We start from the raw sequence: 22,337 nt of genomic DNA on the forward strand, positions 1-22,337 counted from the left end.
GATACAGATGATTGGTTGGCTGTTGCTCTTTGTTCTCAAAGAAAACCAACATTACAGCACTATGTTAGAGTTAAAATACAAAGTGTCTAGAATGGGCACAAATAATCCACATGAACATTTGTAATGGAGATATCTCTAAATTTGTGCATTTCACTTTTTTTTCTAGCTACTGAAATTCTGCTTTGCTCAAACAGCACAGCATATCTTTTTAATGCAGGTACACCATGCTGGACAGTCCTTTGCCAGTATTTCTCTTATGGCACAATTGTTTGCAAAGTTCTTCAAAGAAAACTTGAGAGACTTCTTATATTCCTTTCTCTGACCTCCATATGAGAGCTTGCCTTGTTTAAGTTCTTTATTTTGTGACAATATCTCAGCTGGAATAGAATTAACACCTGAAATTTTGCCACACAAGAGGAGATGACATTCAAAACCTCTTCTTCAATTGGAAGTTCAAGTAGAGAAGGATGGACTAAAACTTGAGGTCATTGGCTTCTCCATTGTTAGATGATGGTCTGTTGAGAACACTATGAAAGTCTCCAGGGTCATGTCCTTATCACTAATCAATGTGTCTCCATCAGCACTGAGTCCATAAATATTGGTCCATAAATTAGCTTTCAGGGTATCACAAAATTGATTTGGATTATTCAACCTTCTTACTGAATCAAGTGTGTGAGGGATAATTTAAACTCAGGAAGATGTTCTCCTAACTCCAGATCTGGCAGTCTATCCACTGTGCCACTTAGCTGCTCTCGGTGAATGTAAGCCATAGTAAAAATGAGATGGAAATACCGAAAGGTTATTTCCATTAAGCTAGGTAGAATATGTTGACAAATTGACCTTTTCAGTTCTAGGCGTGTTTCTGTCTACAGCACCTGTGCTGGTCATCTAGAATCAGATTTTTTTTTTCTGGCAGAGCAATTCTGAATCCAAACTGCAAATATACATACTGACAAATTCTGAGTTGCCTATAAAGCTTCTGTCATTTGAACACTTAAAAAAAAACAGTAAGCATGTTAGTTTCCAACATGACAATTATTTTCTATTAGGCACATTTAAAACTGATATTTTCCTTTCTTGGGAAGTTCCTTGGATTTTTATCTGAGATTTAGGAAAGTCCCTTAGACATATGACTAACCAATAAATGTTTCCAATAAATGGTTTTTTGTTGTTGTTGTTGTTGTTGTTGAGATAATTGGGGTTAAATGACTTGCCCAGGGTCACACAGCCAGGAAGTGTTAAGTGTCTGACTTCTGGGCTGGTGCTCTAGCCACTGCATCTCTTAGCTGCCCCACCAATAAATGTTTGTAATGCTAATGACTTGGATAGTGGGTTAAGTCCATACATTCTATGATGATTCTTGGGAGATTTCATTTCTGAGTCACACTTTTTTTTTTTTTTTAATAGCCTTTTATTTACAGGATATATACATGGGTAACTTTACAGCATTAACAATTGCCAAACCTCTTGTTCCAATTTTTCACCTCTTACCCCCCCCCCACCCCCTCCCCTAAATGGCAGGATGACCAGTAGATGTTAAATATATTAAAATATAACTTAGATACACAATAAGTATACATGACCAAAACATTATTTTGCTGTACAAAAAGAATCAGTGAGTCACACTTTTTGACTCTGTACCCCAAATTTGCTTGTTTGGAGAAGCCCTCTGTGAAACTAACCGCTTAAATATTTATCCTTGTGCTATTTCCAACACCGATGTTGTGTCTGCTCAATTTATATGTTGTTTTCCTGAGCAAGGGGCTGTTTAGTTTTGTAACATACTATATGACCTTTTCCTTTAATAATGCTAAGAAGAACATGTTTAACTCAAGATCAAAGAAGATGAGGGAACTTAAAATATCCTACTTAATATATCATTTCAATGTGGATTATTTTTTGGTACTAATATGTGAACCTGAAGATGTTTGATATTCTTCTTGTTTCACTTGAGGTCAATGAAGGTACAGCCTGAAAAACTGCCAATATATCTTGCATTCCTGGCACAGAATACTCTTAAGACACTATTATCACTCATTTGCTCCAAGTCTGCCCAAGGCTTACAAGTTAAAATACCTTGTCCTTAAAATGTAATACATTTCTCAAATATATTGCAAGACACTGTTGGGCCTGGGGTATACAAAGCTAGATAAGTCCGAGGCTCTTGCTTTCAGAACTCAAAGTAATTGTAGGCAGAGGATTTTGGTAAAGGAGTAACCACATAACCATGATGCCAGAGAGAGTGAATTCATCATTAGGGAGAGGCAGAGGCCAAATTCTTTAAGAAACATGATGTATTTATATATTTCTTGTTTAAATAATAGAAAAAGAAAGAGGTTTGAAGCCAGAACCTCTCCGTTGCCGCTATTTTTGAGGACCACTGGCTAATCACAGCCTTTCACTGGCAAACTGGAGACATTACTTCTACGTAAAGTTTTTACTCTGAGTGCTTGTGAGGATCAACTGAGAGCATGAGATGGGGAAGGAGGAGCTGAATCGCCCCCCACCTTTACCCCCTGAAAATAAAAGGGGTTTCTTAGTGTAATTCCAGGAGCTATACAAACATTTTGAAACTTTATTACTACTTACTTTGGTGTTCCTGCTCAGTTTGTAGCATTGTGTTACTCAGCGGGTAACAACGTTTTCCTCCAACTCAAACAACTAAGGACCCTGATGTCCTGGAGATTACGTTAATTCTTCAAAAATAATGGGGAAGGGTGGTGCTGGCGGTTTGGGGGAAACTTTGAAGAGACGGGGATAAAAGGACAAATAAGGGGATACTCGGGTGAATATTAAAGGGAAGATGCTTCGGGGAGGGTTAGAGAGAATGCGGCCGAGGGGAATTCTGAAGGAATTAAGGTGAAGGAAGAAGGGGAGGTGAGAAAAGAGAGCAAGGAGGAGTGGGAAGGGAAGAGGGTGGGACAAGCGGAAGGAAACAGGGAAGAGAGAGGGGAGGGAGAAAAAGGGAAAGATGGGGAAGTCAGGAAGGGACAGGGCAGAGGGGAAGTGGGAGGAAGAAAAAGGGAGAGACCGAGAGGGGGGCAGTTACGGTGGGAGAAATGAGAGGGTCGAGGTAAAGAGGGGGAAGGTGGAGAAAAGAGGGCGAGGAAGGGGGGGAGAATGGAGGGAAAGAGGGAGGAAAGTGAGGAAGGAGCCGGTTGGGCTGCGGAAAGGGGGAGAGATGGGGGCGGGGAAGAGGAAAGGTGAGGAAGGGAAGCCGGTGGGCGACGGGGAGGGGACAGCAAGACAGTGGACTTGCTCCGGCGTTTCCCGCCCGGCGTCGGGATTCCCCAGAACCTCCGCCGCCGCAGCCGCCAGGGGGCGCCGCCTCTCTGCTCGGCCCGGGAACCCGGGCTGGGCCTACAGCTGGGACGTCATCCATTGATCTGCGGGCGGGGGTCGGGGCCCCCTCAGCCAGCGGGCCGCGGCGTCCCAGGGGGTTGCCAGACTGCCCGGGGCGGAGGGAGGGGAGAGCGGCTCGCGCGGGTCGGAGCTGGCGATCGCTACGGCCGGGGCTGTGCTGCCTCGCCGCCGCCCGCACGCAAGCCGCGCCCCCGGCCACGCGTAGGCCGGGGCTCGGGCCGGCCCCTCCCACGGCGACGTCCAGAACCTCCACTGCGCACGCCCTGGTCGTCTTGCTCCCTCCTTCTCCCGCCTTCGCTCCTCCCCCTTCTGCCTCCCCTCTTCTTTCCTCCCCATTCCCTCCCTTCCCCCTCCCCCTCGGCGCTGACCGAGCGGGCCACCGTCCGTCTCGCCCCGTCCCGGAGAAGGCGAAGCGGGTCCGGGCGAGTGTGTGGGTCCGTGTGCGCGACGAGAGGGGGAAGCCGTTTCTGCCCCCCTAAGATGGTGTCGGCGGCCGCCGAGGGAAGGCAGAGGAAGAGGCCGGCGGCGGCGGCGGGGGCGGCGGCGAGCGCTGAGCGGACGCGGAGGCCCCTGCCGCAGTGCCGGGGTCCGGGCCGGGGCCGGGCGGCGGTGACAGGGAGGGCTGGGGCGAGGAGCGGGCTGTCCGCGCCAGGACCGTGGCCGGGGTCTCGGCGCTCCCCGCCGGCGCCGCCGCTGCTGCCCCTGCTGCTGCTGCTGCCGCTGCTGCCCCTGCCCGCGCCCCGGGCGGCCGAGGCGGCGGCGCCGGCGGCCGTAGCGTCAGGCTCGGCCGCGGCCGAGGCCAAGGAGTGCGACCGGCCCTGCGTGAACGGCGGCCACTGCAACCCGAGCACGGGCCAGTGCGTGTGTCCGGCCGGCTGGGTGGGCGACCAGTGCCAGCACTGCGGGGGCCGCTTCAGGTGAGCGAGCGAACGTCCGGGGCGCCGTGGGACGCGGGCACGCGGGGCCGCTGTGTGTGTGGGGGGGCACGGTGCCAGGCTGTGGGAGACTGTGGGTGCCGTACATGGCACTGGCGGTGTGGCAGCGCGGGTGACCCGCGGACGCTGCGCCCGGCGTGGGTTTGGGGCCCCGGGGCGCCATCCGCGGGCTTCCCAGCAGGGGGGCCCTGCAAAACCCCTAAGCCCGGGAGAAATGTCCGGCCAAGGAGGAGCAGGCCTCGTGGGGCTTGAGCGGGGGATGCCAGATTGCGCCCCTGGGGGTCTCCGCAAAGCGTCCTCGGGACCACGGCGTTCCCGTGTCCGGAAGGGGGGGGGAGGGTGGTAGACCCTCTGGGTCGGCCAGGGATTGCAGTGGTGGTTGTAATCAGAGTGGAGGCATCTGCTTCCTAGAAATGGGGCTGGAAAGTAGGATTTGGGGTTCTTTGGGGTTAGGGGGTTCAGAGATGGGTTTGGGAGAAGGCGAAATTTCGGGTGGAATGGCGTTGGAACTAAGCTTTTACACCCGCAGATCATGAATGGGAAGTTGGAAGAGACCTCAGGCCCTCCTTTTGTTGTTCCATAGTTTCAGGAGTGTACTTGTCTGTTGCCCTCTCCTCCCAGTTAGAGTTTTATCGGCAAAGGTACTGGAGGGATTTGCCAGTTCTTATTTTCTCCACCTTATTATCACAGATGTGGAAACGGAGGCAAACAGGGTTAAAGGACTTGCCCAGGGTGACACAAGGGCTAGATTTGAACTCGGATGTCTTGCTGATTCCAGGCCAGGCTTGCCACTCTATCCACTGCACCACATAGCTGCCCCTCAGTTTACAGATGAGAAAACTTGAGTCCTTTGTGGCTTTTCTAGAGCTAGAGTACAGGTTCAGAGACTCGTAAAAGGTAGTTTTTTATAAAAATAGGAATATGGGAATAATTTGTGAGGATGCAGTAGAGGACCTTTGATTTTTGGGGTAGAAAAACAGATCAGTATTGAAAAGGAAGGGAGGTTTTATTAAATCAGAGCAGAAACTGAAAGGGAGTCTGTGAAACTTTAGAGGTCTTGTCCGTCCTGAAGATTAAACTTAAAGTTTGTGAAGTAGCTATTATGGTGTAGGCTTTGGTAATACATGATTATGAAAAAGCAACTCTTCCTAGACCCCAAGGAACTTAAAATCTATGGAGATCAAAAACCTTCAGTTCTGTTCTTTCTTTTCCACCTCCTTATAGTGTGAAAGTCTAGACTACTAAATTAGGAGGGACATACTATTTTCAAATATTTAAAAGGCTACTCTGTGGAAGAGAAATCAGACTTATCCTACCTGGCTCCAGGGGAGAGATCATCTAATTCAATTCCTTCATCTCATAGATGAGCAAACAGAGGCTCTTTATGTATATGTACTTTTTCATGGACAGGGATTTCAAGCAGTAGGGCACTTTATACATCATCTGATTCATCCATCTCATTTTACAGATATAGGGAAATTGAAGATACAGAGAGCTTAAGAAATGTGTCTGTGATCACATAGGTAGTAAGTGACAATACTGGGAAGCAAATATAAGTTCTTTTTTACTGTACCACCCTATCTCCATCATGTGATAATAAGTAGCAGATTTGAATGTAAGTGTTCTAACTTGAAACTCAATGTTTTTATGTCAGGATATTTATGACCATTACCTAAAACAGGTTCTTAGGGGTTCCAGAAATGCAAGATGTTTTTGAGGGTGAGTGGTATTATTTGTGATTTAAATACTTAGATTACTGTTGTTTCCAATTTTTAGGAAGGAGAGGCTCAAGTTTGTTTTGAACAAGATTTTAGTTGGAGCTCATTCATACATATAGTGTCAGTTTTGAGTACTATGGATTGTCTAATTTGATTTAGACTTTTAACTTCTGTGTTATTAGATTAAAAGGTATTAAGTGAACATTCTCATTTATAATTAATTATAAAAAAATTTTTTCTGAATTCAGAACCCACTTAAAAGTTGATTACATCACAACCCCATTGCTCTTTTTTGCTGTCTGAGTGAAGATTTTATTGTATCCTTTGCTGCCTAAAAATGTAGAATGAAGAGAGGAAAACATAGAATGGGAAAATTTAAGTGATACATTTGCAGTAATTATATGCTGCTTTCAAGTGCAAGGTGCTGCAGAGATACTTAAACAGGGAAAGGATAATAGTATCGTTTTAGAGCCTTTTCAGAGATCTCTAAAGCAAGGAATTCACTTGTAATTTTTTCTGCTTACCAATATCCATGAAAGTTTGCTTTGGTAGTATAAATAAACCTCATCAAGTTAAGAATTCAAAAAATTGATCAATTCTGTCATACATTTTTAGATGTAAATTTTAGCTCCTTCATTTTGAACTAAAATTTAGAAAGAATCAACATCCTTTCTAACTCAGAATAAGCAGCTGAACTCAATGTCATAGGCAATTCTCTCACACTGTAAGTTGTTGGCAATGTCAATTTATTCCCTTTGTCACTGAAATCATATATCTGATTTTCTCTCCTCTTGCTCCCTCCATGCCTCCAAAAGAAGAAAAAGTGGTTGTATGTTGTAAATTTATATAAATGTATATATATATATATATATATATATATATATATATATATATATATATATATGTAAAGTGCTGTTGGAACATAGTTTCCATAGTTGAGAAAAGTTTTTCTAAATCACACTTTTCTTATAGAAAACCTTTGGTCTAACCAAATTCCAATAAATATTTTGGAAACTTAAGGTAAAAGGCATCAGGGGAAGGAAAACAGGTTTTACAAAAATGAAATCAATGTTCCTTATCTAGATCTATCAGTGGGTTCATATCATATGGCAGTGTTAACCCACCAGCCCTGGGGACATAAGTACTTGTGACTGACTTAATAATGGCCCTCTTCACTTTTTATTTTTAGAAAATACATTTTAAAGTATTAAAGTGGGAAAGTGGGAAAAACTGGACAATGAAGTTAGCTGTCTTTAGTTATTTGTTTATAAACAGCGATGTTTACTTGTAATCTCAAATTTCCCCTAATGAATCAAATAATATATTTTTAAAAGTTGTTTCCAACCTGACTTCCAATATACATTTCTAGTTCTAAATTTCTTTTGAATGCCAGGCTTGAAACATCCATTATTTTCTATAGATCTTATTATTACCTTAAATGTATCTAAAACCAAACTCATTATTTTCTTTCCCAAACCAGTTCCTCTACCACACTTGACTGTTTTCTGTCAATGAAACCATCTTCTTGTAGCCTTGAAACTGTTATCGTTTTGGATTCTTCTCTCTCACTCTTGATTATTAACCAGATATGTTCATTTTTCTTTGAAGGCCATTTTTCCATTTTTACTAACCCCACCATCATAAATGCTTATCACCTCATTGTTGTATATCATAACTAGACTAATACTTTGCTGACAGATCTGTCTGCCTCTAAAATTCTCTCTCTCCAAAAGGAAGTATCATTAGATTATTTTTGTTCAAATACTATTTGCACATATTTTGATTGTGTTCAAAAACTTTCAGTTCTGTTCTTTCTTTTCCACCTCCTTATAGTGTAAAGTCTAGACTACTAAATTAGGAGGGACATAATATTTTCAAATATTTAAAAGGCTACTCGGTGGAAAAGAAATCAGACTTATTCTACCTGGCTTCAGGGGAGAGATCATCTAATTCAATTCCTTCATCTCATAGAGGAGCAAACAGAGGAGCCGCTCTTTATGTGTATGTACTTTTTCATGGACAGGGATTTCAAGCAGTAGGGCACTTTATACATCATCTGATTCATCCATCTCATTTTACAGATAGGAAAATTGAAGGTACGGAGAGCTTAAGAAATATGTCTGTGATCACATAGGTAGTAAGTGACAATACTGGGAAGCAAATACAAGTTCTTTTTACTTACCACCCTATCTCCATCATATGGTAATAAGTAGCAGAGTTGAATGTAAGTGTTCTGACTTGAAACTCAATGTTTTTATGTCAGGATATTTATGACCATTACCTAAAACAGGTTCTTAGGGGTAAATCCCCTATTGTCTCCTCCTTTTGCTTCCCTTGTCCTGTCAATTTTCTTCTCTTTCCAAATCTAAGCCTTGGATTGCTTCCATTATCAGCCATCTCTTCTCTTTTTTATGAGCTACTGTGTTCACAACTGTCCTGATTGGATACATTACAAATTCATATAATTTAAACTCAACTGAGTCCTCACCAGAAGGAAGGTAGAATTTTTATTTTTCTTTAATTGATTCTCTATTTCATTTCCCACAGAAGATATTCTAAACCTTTTTTTTTTTTTTTTCCCCTTCTTTAGGGCTCTTTCATCCAATTCCTTCTCAGCTGAGGACCTTGATTGCAATTTTACTGAAACAAAAATGAGGCTCTTCAGCATGAACTTCTCTTTTATATTCTTCACCTCAAAATTCCCTGACATTATCTCATACTCTCCTTTTTTCCCCCTATTCTCTGACAAAGAGATGGCTTTTTTTTTTTTTTTTGGCTACTCTCAACTCTTCTATAAATCTATTTGATTCTTCTCATAATCCTTTTAAAAAATTAAACTGTATGTTTTTCAATGAACAAAAATCTATTTTCTCTCTCTTTCACCAACTCTATTGTTGGGGGTAGGGGAAGAGAAAACTCTTGTAACATATCTTCCTAGCCAAGAAAAACAAAGTCCATCATTGGCTGTATCCAAAAATTATATATATCACTGCACCCTGAATCCATTATGTCTCTGTTACAAGTTGGTTAATATGTTTTATTATCAGTCCCTTGTAATCATGGTTGATTATTGGTCATGGTTTAGGATTCTTTGGCCTTTCAGATTTGTTTGTTTGGAGGCAGCTAGGTGATGCACTATATAAGTGTGATGTAGTTGCTTTTAAGAAGACCTGAGTTCAAATTCTTTCTCAAATATTTATTAGCTGTATGTCCCTGAGCAAATCTTTCAACCTTGGTTTCCTTATCAGTAAAATGGGAGTAATAATAGCATCTATCTCCTGGGATTGTAAAAGGATCAAATAATATATGTACTTGGAAACCTTAAAATGTTATTTATATAAATATTAGTTGTTATTATTCCAGTATTGTTGTCTTTATGTAAATTGTTTTCCTAGTTTTGCTCACATCAATGTATTATTTCATATAAGTCTTTTCAGGTTTATCAAGAATCATTCCTTTCAACACTTCTTACATCACAATAGTATTAAATTACATTCTTATGCTATAACTAGTTCAACTATCCCCAAATTAATGGGAACTCTTCCCTTCCCATTTTTTCCCTCAGATTACATTGTGAACATTCCCACTTTATCTTGAATCTTCAATCTGTCCCAATCAACTGATTCCTTCTCTTCTTCCCTTCAAATGTGGGCAACTCTCCTTTCTCCTTTTCTCAGACAAATTCTTTGAAAGAGTTGTTTACACAGTGGTGTCAAGCTTAAATGGAACTTGCTGGCAGCATATTGACTTAGAAAACCACAAATTAACATTATCTTTGTCATATTGAATTAAAAAAAATTTTTTTGTTAAACATTCCCAATTACATTTTAATTTTATTTGAGTTGGTGTGACAACTCTGGTCTGTTCTTAATGTATATACTCAGTGCCTCTACTTCTTTCCTCTTGCTCCTCAACCTCTTCTAATCTGGCTTTTGAACTCATCATTCCGATAAAACTGCTCTCTCTGAGGTTACCAGTAATTTCTTGTTAAATCTAGGGACAGTTAGATGGCACAGTGGATAGAGCACTGGCCCTGGAGTCAGGAGAATCCGAGTTCAAATCCATTCTCAGACACTTAATACTTATTAGCTTTGTGACCCTGGGCAAGTCACTTAACCCAATTGCTTAAAAATTTTTTTGTCAAATCTAATAGTTCTTTTTTCTTCAATCCTAATCTTTTTTGATCTTTTTATAGCATTTGATCTGTTGCCCATTTTCTCCTGAATATTCTCTTCTCTATTTGAGAATATTTAGTCTCTTTTGCTGCCTTATCAGGACTTAACTGTGGATATTTCTCAGGGTTCTATCCTGAGTCCTCGGTTCTTCATTTGTATTTTATTTCTTGGTAACCACAACAGTTCCCATCAAGTTAACACTCATCTCTAAGCAGAAGATTCCCAGATCTCAGTATCCACCCTTAGTTTGTCCATTAAGCTTTAATCATTTATCACTATTTGGACATTTCAAAGTGGATGTCCCAGAGATATGTTTAAATCTGAACTCATTCTTTTTCTCCCTAAACTGTCATTTCTTCTAGATGTCCCTGTTATTGGCAAAGAGGCCACCATCCTTCTAGTGTCTTAGGTTCCTAATCTTAGCTTTGTTCTCAGCTTCTTATTCTCCTTTACCCCATGTATCCAATCATTGGTCAAATATTGCCTTTTCTATTTTGATAGGGTCTCTTTCATTGACCCTTCTTTCCATTCCAACTATTAGCTACCATTTAGTTCAAGCCTTTATCACTTCTCAGCTAGATTCTCAGTAAGATAGTAAGACCAATTAGGAGGATGATGCAAATAACATCCTTCTAATTGGTCTTACTATCTTATTCCCTCACCATTGTAGTTCACCCTATATACTGCTGCCAGTTGTCCTTTAACATAAATCTAACCATGATTACCTTATTCAACTCCATTTACTTTCTTTGTCCCTAGAATGAAATATAAATCTTTTGACTTTAAAAGCCCTATACATCTTAACCCAACCTAGTTTTCCAGATTCAGTGGACATTATTTTCTCCTCTCATACCCTGTGATCCATTCAAATTGTTCTACTCTCTATTTCTCACTCACCACGAAGCACACTATCTTTGTTCTCTGAGTTTTTGTACTAGCTATCACCCCATGCTTGGAATACATTTCCTCTATATCTCTCTGTCTTTAAGGAATACTAGTTCCTTTCTTTTAAGATGTATCTTAGTCACCATCTCTTCTTACATGAAGCCTTTTCTGATCCTTCCAACTACTAGTGCTTTACCTCCCTTGATACCTTGCATTCATCTACTTTGTATGTGTTTATAACACACATAAATATTTAAGTAGAAGTGTATTTTGTGTATTTATTCATTTAATATATATGCTGTGAATTTCTTTATAGGTGCTTTTATTATGTGTATGCTGAGTAGGGATTGTTTCATTCTTTGCATTTATATCTCTAGTACCTAGAACTTAGGCAATTAATTACTACTTGTTTTGTGAAAAATCAAACTTAGGTCTCCACTTTATCAAGAACTGGATGGCAAAAGAATTTTTTAGCTTATTAGATGAGGAAGTCAGTTTTATCCAGATGTGAATTTATTTGTAAAATCGACGCATAAGATTTTTTCTTATGTCTAGATAATTTGTTGATCAATTACTGTGCGTTCATCACTGTGTTGAGCACTGGGGATCTAAATACAATTAAGCCAGATAATCAATCTATATTCTAAAGCAATTTATATTCTAGTGGGTAAAAATGGCACATAAAGATAATCTGGGAAAAGGGACAGATAAAGAGTCATGGATTTGGAGCTGGTCACTGGCAGTAAGGTAGATGCTTGTCTCAGGAAAAGAGAGGGTGAAAGCTTATTTCTCATAACCCATCCCCAGTTCCCAGAGTTCAAGTTTCCAGTGGGAAGTAGGTAGAGATAAAGGTTGGAATAAAAGGGGCTGATCTGGACCTGTTTGATGATTTAGTTGATAATCTTTCCCTTCTAACTTCTCCTAGCCATTTATTTTTGAACTCTTTTATCTCTGATGGCATCTTTTCTCCCTGCTAGGCTAATACAGTAGGAGGGCAGGGGCTATGTCTTATCACAGTTTGTTATTTTCTCCAGTTCTTCGGACAGTGCTCTTTGTACACACATTAAGTTGTTACACATTCTTAGGATCATAGATTTAATAGCATCTTTTCTCCCTGTTAGCTAATACAGTAGGAGGGCAGGGATTATGTCTTATCACAGCTTTGTATTTTCTACAGTTCCTAAGATGGTGCGCTCTGTACACATTAAATTCTTACACATTCTTAGGATCATAGTTTTAGCTTTGGACCTTTTCTGTACCTTCCTCTTCTGTATTGTAGATGAGGAAACTGAAGCTTACAGAAAGGAAGTATCTAAGTTAATAATCAACAGAGCTAGAATTTGACAGCAGGTGTTCTAACTCCAATTCCAATGATCTTTCCACAATATAAATTATCTCTAATGAATGAATGAGTTTGTGTCTGGAATCTAAGTTGGATTAGAAGACCTATAAGTTTCTTTCCAATTTCATAATTCTAGAGTCAATTTGTTTAGTGTGTTGGGTAACTTAATGTAATTGTTTACATTTTGATGTATTTGTACATAGACTTAAGAAATTTTTGTAGAGCCCAAAGTACAGGTCTTAAAAATAGTTGTATGGACCAAGAGATTGTTTATATTAAAATAATTTTCTTCTTATCTATAGAGACAGTCTAATAATTTAAAGAGCTTCAGAAGTCTTTAGGATAATAGCATAGATTTTCTGATTAAAAACTCATTTTTAGCTTACTTTGACATTTGAGCTCATTACATATATTATTAGAAATATCTATCTTATAACTTTATAAATATTTATACATATATTGTATTTAACATATACTTTAACATATTTAACATGTATGGGACTACCTGCCATCTAGAGGAGGGGGTGGAGGGAAGGAGAGGAAAAGTTGATACAGAAGTTTTTGCAAGGGTCAATGTTGAAAAATTACCTTTGCATATGTTTTGTATATAAAAAGCTATAATTAAAAAAAAGTTAAAAAAAAGAAATATCTATCTTCTAAATGTCATACACATATAAAAGTAGATGCTGAGTCCCTTTGAGCAAAAATTGAATTTTTTAATGTTATTTTGTTTTTGGAAGTGGTATAAAAGAAACTTGCATTGACAATAGTAGAGATGTATATGTGGAGAATGACAGACCTATTATGAAAACATTTCATTGTGATATTTTAAACTTTGCCATTATCTCTAATCTTTCCTCCATTTAGCTGTCAAATTGATCTTTTTAAAGCACAGATTTGACCATGTTATTTCCCCTCCACCCCTTCCCAAATTCTATAAACTTGTAGTTGTTTCCTCTTACCTCTAGAATCAAATATAAAATCCTCAGTCTGGCTTTTAAAGTCCTTCAGAATCTATTATCCCCATTCCTCCTCTCCTCTCTTTTCTAGTCTTCCCCTCCATGTATTCTTTAATTCATTAACACTAGTTTCTTTGTTATTCCTTAAACGTTTTGTCTTTTTAACTTTGAATGTTTTCACCGATTATCTCCATTCCTGGAATGCTCCCTCCTCATCTCTCACTCTCTTGACTTTCTCACAGTCCTCAACTAAAGCCCCACTTTGTGCAAGAAGCCTTTTCCAGTCCTCCTCCTCGCTGTGAGATGGCATTCTTCTCCTCCTTCCCCCCATTTGTAGGTAGATATTTATATGTTATTTTCCCCATCATACTTTGAGCTCCTTAAAAAACAAAAACTGTTTTTTTTGCTTTCTTTAAATAGCTCCAGCTCTTAGCACAGTGCCTGACATATTGTAAACATTTAATAATTGCTAGTTACTAGTTGCTAGTTGATTGGTTAATCAAGTATTGTTTTTTCAGTTTCCTCTTCTGTCAATTTTCATTATGTCAGGCTTGTTGCCATCCATCTATTATACCCATTCAATTTTTCTCCTTAAAATCAGAATGTTAAAGTTGAAAGGGAATTATTAAATCATCTAGTCAGGACTTAATTTCCTCTTCCTCCAATTTTTTAGTCTTTACTTTATGGTATTTATATTGATACTTTTATATCATTCATTTTTGAATGTCTCATTATTTTTTATGCCTTATGTTATATGATATTAAAAAAATATTTCAACAAAATCAACCAAGACATTATTTTACATCCATAGTCCTCCATCTTCACAATTAAAGGAGGAGGGTGAATTTTCTCTAATTTTCAGGGCTTCTTGGTTGTTCCAGTTATAGTTTTTGTTTACATTGCAAGTATTGTGTATATTGTTTTCGTTGTTCTTTTTCATTGTTGCTCATTTTACCCTGCATCACTGTTCTTGGGGAAGCCTTTTATTACCTGAAATCTTCATGTTTATAGTTTTTTTATGGCCCAATTTATATTCTGTTGCATTTCTATATCATTGTATGTTTAACTATTCCCTAGTTGATAAGACATCTACTTTGTTTTTTGTTCTTTGTTTCCATACAAAAAAGCTATAATTATTTTGATGTGTATCTTTCTGTTTTTGACATCTTTATAGATAATCCCCACCATGAGATTTCTGGATCAATTCTTTAATTTCAGTTACACATAGAAATAGTCACACCCTCTGATGTAATAGAACTGTGTCCCCCTGATCTTTGAGGGGTGGTGGTGGACCTAGATTAGAAAAACCCCTCCTGGCTCTGGGAAAACTACCTGGTTCCCAAAGGAAATTCCCACCTCCAGTTGATCTGGGAAACAATCATCACCCATTATTGACCTGGAAATTAGTCCCTAAATTCATCTGAAGATCACTCCCTAGCCCCAACATAGAAGGCTAAATAAGATAAAAAAATCTGTACCCCAATCTTTATCTTCCTAATCAGGAAGCAGCCCGCGGAGAGGAGGAGTTTCTCAGTGAAAATAAATCTATTTTGCCAAAAACTTCACTTGCAGACTGGGACTGCGCAAAACCTGTGACACCGGTGTGGGGATCCCGATCACTGTTAGGAAACACCTTGCCATCTTGCCATCACCAGCAAGTGTTTCATTCCCATGTTCATGAACTATCAAATTAATTTGTCATTCTTTAAACACTTAGGAAGTGCCTGCTATGTGCCAAGTTCTATGCTAAGATCAGGGATATAGAGAAAGGCTAAAAAACAAATCTGTCCTCAAGAAGCTTACAATCAAATTGGGAAGACAGCATGCAAATGTATACAAACAAGATCTATGCAGGATAAATAGATAATAAATAGGAAAAGCTGTAGAATTGAGAAATTGGAAAGGCTTTCTGTAGAAAATAGGATTATAATTGAAGGAGGCCTGAGAAGGTAGGAGGTGGAATTAAGGAGGGGAGTATATTACAACCAGACAAAAGGTTTGGAGGAAAGAGGTAGTGTTTTGGTCTAAGAACCCCAAGAAAGCTAGTAATTATAATTTTTTATGATTCATGTTTTTCTTTTGCTCTATGACTTCTAACCTGTTCATCTCCCTGTTACTTCGATTCACTCCATCCTTGAGTTCTTTCACAAGTTATCACTTTTACACTGATTATACTGAACTTTTTTCATGCTTGGTCTTCCTAATTGTTTCATTGTCCTTGTCCTGTTTACTACAGTGACTGTTCTAAATCTTTTTATCCCTCTTCTAGCCTGTAATGAAGTCTCTTTCTTCTGCCTTCTCCCCTGAAGAACTTGCATCATATGCTACTGAGAAAATTGAGCCCATTCTCTAAGAGCTTCTTTTTGCTTCTCCACTGTCTCACATGAAAAAGTTACCCTATTCCTTTCCAAGAGAGCCATTTACACACACTTTTGATCTCATTGATCCCATCTCAACAGTCTTTCTCCTTCATTTTCTCCATTCTCATCGGCTTAATGCTTCCCTGCTGTCTACAAACACGTCCAGGTCTCCCCTTTCCTGGAAAAGTGCTTACTTGGTCCTACTATCCCTGTATATATTGTTGTCTTAAATCTCTTCTCCCTTTTATGGTTAAATCCCTTGAGAAAACAGTCTTCTACACTCTCCTTCCTCTTGTTCTCTTCTGAATACTCTTTAGTCTGACTTCTGGCCTCATTAAACTGAAATTGCTTCCTCCAAAGTAATCATTGTGATACATCAGTACCCATCAGAATCTCCCATCCATGGGTTAGGCTAACCTAAAAAGGGATAAAGCTTGATTAGATGGGAACCACGCTGAATTGATATACCTCAGTTGATGTAGCTTTTTGATATTTCTTTTTTTTTATTGAAAGTGGTTTTCTACTTACCTAAGGACTCAAGGTTCACTCAAGGGTCCCTTGGATGTGATGGATATCCCAAGATCCCATGAGGCACTGTAATCTGCTCTGCCGACCACATGGTTTCTAAGGATTACTTGTTCCCATTAAATAAACTTTTCATGTTAGGGCTGAGTAAACCTTCTTTTGTTAACTATTAAATGACCTAATTTCACTTTAATATCAAGCCTGAAGTTACAGGGTTATGTCCAAGTCAGGTCTGCCACTAATGCCAATGATATTTCAGTTGCTAAACCTAATGATCCTTTCTTAGTCCTCATTCTTTTTAATCGTTTTTCGCATCTTTGACGTTGTCAATCATGTTCTTATCCTGGATAGTCTCTCTTTTCTATGTCTTTATGACACTAGTCTCCTGATTCTTTTATTTGTCTCACCATTCCTTAATATCCTTTGTTGGATCTTTCTCTAGGACATGCCCATTCTGGGAATCCTCCTTTTTCCTTCTTTCAATAATTTGTTCTTTGGTGATCTCATCATTTTTCATGGGTTCAAATTACTACCTTTATGCAGATTATTCCCAGAACTATGTATCTACCCCTTCTTTCTTTCCTGACCTCCAGTCTTATAACATCAGTTGCTTCTTGGACATCCCATATACTTCTCTAACTCAGTATGTTTAATGTAGAATTCGTGTTTTCCCTCTAAAACCTTCCTGTCTTCAAAATTAACATAATTCTGATGAAGATATCACCATCCTCTCTGTAAGCAGGACTTGTAACTAGGTATCATCCTCAACTCCCACTTAGTTAATTCAGTAAATTCCAGTAGCTTTCTGTCACTATCAAGATCAAATATAAAATCTTTTCTTTGTCATTCAAAGCTCTTTATCTCCTATTTCCTTCCTACTTTTCCAGTTGTTTCATTTTAATCTCTTCTGTTTTATAATCTCCCAACACTGTCATCCTTACTGTTGCTCAAGGTTGATACTTTAACTCTTGACCCTTTACCTTTTTATTGCTCAGTTATCGCCCACAACCAGATTGTTCTTCTGTCTCACTGTCATCTCCTGATTTTCCTGACTTGTTTCAAAATTATGCTTAAATTCCATCTTCTGCAAGAGGTCTTTTTCAGTATCTCTGTTAGTTCCCTCTGAAATGATCTGTCATTTACTTTGTCCATATACTTGGATGTACATAGTTTTTTGTATTTTGTTCTATTAAGAGTATAAGCTCCTTGAAGACAGGAACTATGCTTTTGTCTTTCTTTGTATCCTCAGTGATTAACATAGTAACTGATACAAAATAAATTAAACAAAATAGTTAATAAATAACTATTGATCAATCACAAATGCTTCATTACATTTATCTGTTATTTGCCATTTTTATGCCTTGCAGTGAGAAGCATGTTTTGCTTTCAGAGTCCTTGGAAATCACAGTTGGTCACTGCATTGGTCAGAGTTTTTGCAGTCATTGTTTAAATTGTTCTCTTAGTTCTTTGTAATTTCATGTAAATCTTTTGAAGTTTCCTTGAATTCTCCACATGTATTGCTTTTCATGGTACAATAATATTCCAGTATGTTTGTATATCACTTAAGAAGTGAAGATGATGCAAGAAAATCGTGAAAATGAGTCAACAGCTTGGTAAAGGAGACATAAAAAAAACTTGAAGAAAATAATACTGTAGAAAACAGACTAGTCCAAATGGTAAAGGAGTTACAAAAAGTCAATAAAGAACACCTTAAAAAGTAGAATTGACCAAATGGAAAGAAAGACACAAAAATTCACTGAACAAAAAAAAAAAAACCCTTAAAAAAAGTAGAATTGGATAAATAGAAAAGGAGTTACAAAAATTCATTGAAGAAAATAATTCTTAAAAAGTAGAATTGAACAAATTACTTTAGGAGTTAATAATTTTATGAAAAAATCAAGAAGCAGTGAAACAAAACCAAAAGAATAGAAGACAATCAGAACTATCTCATTGGAAAAGCAACTGACTTAGAAAATAGATCCATGAAAGATAATTTTAAAATTGTTGGACTATTTGAAAGCCTTGATCAAAAAAAAAAAAAAAAAAAAAAAAAAAAAAAAAAAAAAAAAAAAAAAAAAAAAAAGGAGCCTAGACATCATTTTTCAAGAAATTGTCAAGGAAAGCTGTCCTGATATTCTCTAATCAGAGAGTAAAATAGAAATGGAAAGAATCCACTGATCACTTCCTGAAAGAGATTCCAAAATGAAAACTCCCAGGAATATTATAACCACATTTCTAGAGCCCCCAGGTCAAAGAGAAAATATTGCAAGCAGCCAGAAAGAAACAATTCAAGTAATGTGGAGCCATAATCAGGATAAACCTTAGATTTAGCAACTTCTACATTAATAGATTGGAGGTCTTGGAATATGATATTCTGAAGGTAAAGGAGCCAACCAAGCAACCCAAAATAACCTATCTAGGAAAATTGAGCATCATCTTTCGGGGCAAAAAGTGAATATTCATTGAAATAGAGGACTTTTAAGCATTCTTTTTTTTTTTTTAAACTTTATTATTTTTATTTTCCCTAGTTATATGTAAATTTTTTTGTTATATACATACATTCATTTTTTGCATATTTCCACATGAATCATGTTGGGAAAAGAAAATTAGAACAAAAGGAAAAATGGATAGAAAAAGAAAGGTGAAAAAAGTCTGTTAACCTACATTCAGTTTCCATAGTTCTCTTTCTGAATGCAGATAGCATTTTCCATCTGAGTTTATTGGGATTGTCTTATATTACTGAATCTCTGGGAAGGAACAATTCTATCATATTTGATCATCGTACAGTTCTACTGTTGCTGTGTGTAATGTTTTTCTAGTTCTGCTTGCTTCACTCAGCTTTTAAGCATTCTTGATTGAAAATATTACAGTTGAATAGAAAATTCAACTTCCAAATACAAAACTCAAGAGAAGCATAAAAAGGTAAACAGGGAAAGGAAAACACAAGGGATTTAATAAAGTTAAATTGTTTACATTTCTATATGGAAAGATGATATTTGTAACTCATAAAAACTTGCTCATTTTTAGGGCAGTTAGAAGGAGTGTGTATAGTGACAGAAGGCACAAGTGTGAGGGTGAATATAAAAGGATAATACTTTAAAAAAATTAAGATGTAAAAAAAAACTGGGAGAAAGGGAAAAGGAGATTTAGAGTGGGGTAAATTATCTTACATAAAAGAGATAAGAAAAATTTTTTTACAGTAGAGGGGAAGAGAGGGAAGTAAGGGGGAAGGGAAGTGAGTGAATCTTACTTTCATCAGAAGTAGCTCAAAGAGAGAATAACACGAACACTTAATTGTGTATAAAAATCTGTCTTTCCCTACAAGAAAGAAAGGGGGGTGGGGAGATTGAGTGAAAGGATAGTCAGGAGCAAAATACTTTTGAGACCGGGAGAGAGAATAGAAAAAATTGGTGTAGGGGTAGGGTGGAAGGGAATACAGATAGCAAAAGTAACTGAAAATTTTGAAACAAGTTTCTCTGATAAAAACTCCATTTCTCAAACATATAGAGAATTGAGTCAAATTTATAAAAATAAGAGCCATTCACTAATTGATAAATGATCAAAGGATATAAAGTCTTCAGATGAAGTAATCAAAACTATCTCTATGAATCATAAGAAAAAAATGTTCTAAGTCATTATTGATTGCAGAAATGTACTACCCCATACTTATTAGATTGGCTAATAGGACAGAAAAGGAAATTGCCAAATATTAGAGGGGATGTGGGAAAAATGCGACATTAATGCATTGTTTATGGAGTTGTGAACTGATTCAGTCATTCTGGAGCTATGCCCAAAAGGTTATGCATACCCTTTGACTTAATGATACCACTCTCAAGATTCTATCCTAAAAGAGTTAAAAAAAAAAAAAAAAAAAAAAAAAAAAGGACCTGCATGTACAAAAATATTTGTAGCAGATCTTTATTGGAAACGAAGAATTGAAAATTTAGGGGATGTCCATCAATTGGGAGAATGGCTGAACAAATTTTGATATGTGATTATGTTGGGATACTATGGTGCTATAAGAAATTATGATTAGGTTGGTCTCAGAAAAACCTGGAATGACTTTGATGAGTTGTTGTGAAGTGAAATGTTGGAATGCACAGGAGCCATCTGACAGTAGCTGCTGGAGATCCAACCCAGACCTGCAGAATGTATCTCCTCTTGTGAGAGGATGATAGAAGGAGAGTGAGAGACTGTTGTGTTGTCTGACCTTTCTCCTCTTCCCTCTGCCTCCAATTTATCTCATTCCTAGTCCACCAAATCTGTGTCAGCAAAGGCTGCTCTGCAACTCCTTCAGATGTTATGATCCACAGCAGTGGAGGCTCTAGGAGAACTGACCTGCCTCTCAATAGTAAAATGTACTATGTACAAAATAATAGCAGTATTAGGAAGATGATTAGTTGTGAAGGACTTAGTTATTCTCAGGACAACTCCAAAGGACTTATGATGAGGAATACTATTTATCCCCAGAGAAACAACTGATGGTGTCTGAATACAAATTGAAGCAAGCTTTTTACTTTATTTTTTCTTGAGGGTTTTTTTTTTTCCCTTTGATATATATTTTTTTTTTTAACAACATGACTATAAAGGGAATGTTTTACATAAATACCCTTATATAATATATATTGAATTGCTTGTCTTCTCAATGAGGTGCGTTTGGGAGAAGGAAAAGAGAGAATTTGGATCTCAAAATGAGTGTTTAAAAATGTTTTTACATATAACTGGGGAAAAATTGAATAAGAAAAAAAATCCTTTATATAATCTTATCATCCTTCCTACCTGTCACACTATATCTCTCTTCCCCCTGTGGAGCTATCTATGAGAAAGTAAAGTACTTTAGTTGCCTACATTTCTTTTCTTCCCTTTCTTTTAAACTCTCTGGAGTTTGACTTCTGACTTATCATTTACATGAAACTTGCTCTCTCCAAAAGTTAGCAGAGATTTTTTTTTTTGCTTTTTGGGAAAGTCATTTATTTTAAGTAGTTTTTTATTTTTCCAAATACATGCAAAGATAGTTTGCACCTTTGCAAAACCTTGGAAATTTTTCTCCCTCTCCCCTTACCTAAGATAGTAATTAATAGGTTAAATGTGTGCAGTTCTTCTAAACATACTTTCATATTTGTCATGCTATGCAAAGAAAAAAAAATCAGATCAAAAGGGAAGAAAACACAAGAGAAAAAAGCAAACAAACAACAATAAGATGAAAATACTCTTTTGATCCACATTTCGTCTTCATAGTTCTCTGGACGCTGATGGCACTTTTCATCACAAGTCTATTGGACAGTGATTTCTTAATTCCCAAATCTAAGGATCTTTTCTTACTCCTCATCCTTTTTGAGCTTTGTGAATCATTTGATCTTGTTGATCACATTTTGTATGTTCTTTCCTCTCAAAGTTTTTCTTCTGTCAGACCACTCCTTAGTCTTCTTAGCTAGATTTCTATGTCACTTCTACTAATACTGGGTAGATATGCCCTAAGGCATTAACATATCCAATCCTAGGCTCCTTCCTGAGCTCCTTTTTTCCATTATCAACTACTTTTTGTAAATCTCATTGGAGTCTTATATTAACATGCCTAAAACAGAAGTCATTATCTTCCTTTCCTTCCTTTCTACATCAACTTCCCTTCCTTTGAACTTCGCTATTGCTGTCAAGGGCACCTCCCAGTCACCCAGGCTCCCTGCCTTGGCGTCATCTTTGACTTGTCTATCATTCTATAAATTGAATGTTTCCCTATCTTAAAATTTCTTTCTTTTGCATATAATTCTTCTTTTTACTCATATAAGCACTACCTTAGTTTAGACCCTCATCACTTTCTTGTTTAAACTACTTCAGTAGTCTTCTATCTGAACTAATCTGAACTAATTCAATAACCTACTAAATAACCTTCCTTCACCCATCCAATTCTAATCTATCCTCTACTCAGCTTTCAAAGTTATTTTCCCTAAATGGTACATTTTTTTTAATGCTACTTCTCTCCTTACTCAAACGATAGTGGTTCTATATTAATTCCAGTATTAATTTGTTTGAATGCTTTTTACAAGCTGACCCATTCCTGTCTTTCTAGCCTTCTGA

The 22,337-nt window shown here is 37.9% G+C and overlaps 1 protein-coding gene across 1 annotated transcript in view; it reads left to right on the forward strand.

Moving 5' to 3' along the window:
• The first annotated feature begins 3,662 nt into the window (after positions 1–3,662).
• Positions 3,663–22,337, forward strand: part of ATRN (attractin) — a 222,722-nt gene continuing 204,047 nt past the window's right edge. Inside the window, exons 1-3 of the mRNA XM_031943544.1 lie at positions 3,663–4,282; positions 4,406–4,615; positions 4,882–4,939. Of these exons, the coding sequence (XP_031799404.1) occupies positions 3,844–4,282; positions 4,406–4,615; positions 4,882–4,939 (707 nt within the window). The 5' untranslated portion in view covers positions 3,663–3,843. The remainder of the gene's footprint in view (positions 4,283–4,405; positions 4,616–4,881; positions 4,940–22,337) is intronic.

Source organism: Sarcophilus harrisii, chromosome 6 (assembly GCF_902635505.1).
Source record: "Sarcophilus harrisii chromosome 6, mSarHar1.11, whole genome shotgun sequence".
NCBI lineage: Eukaryota > Metazoa > Chordata > Mammalia > Dasyuromorphia > Dasyuridae > Sarcophilus > Sarcophilus harrisii.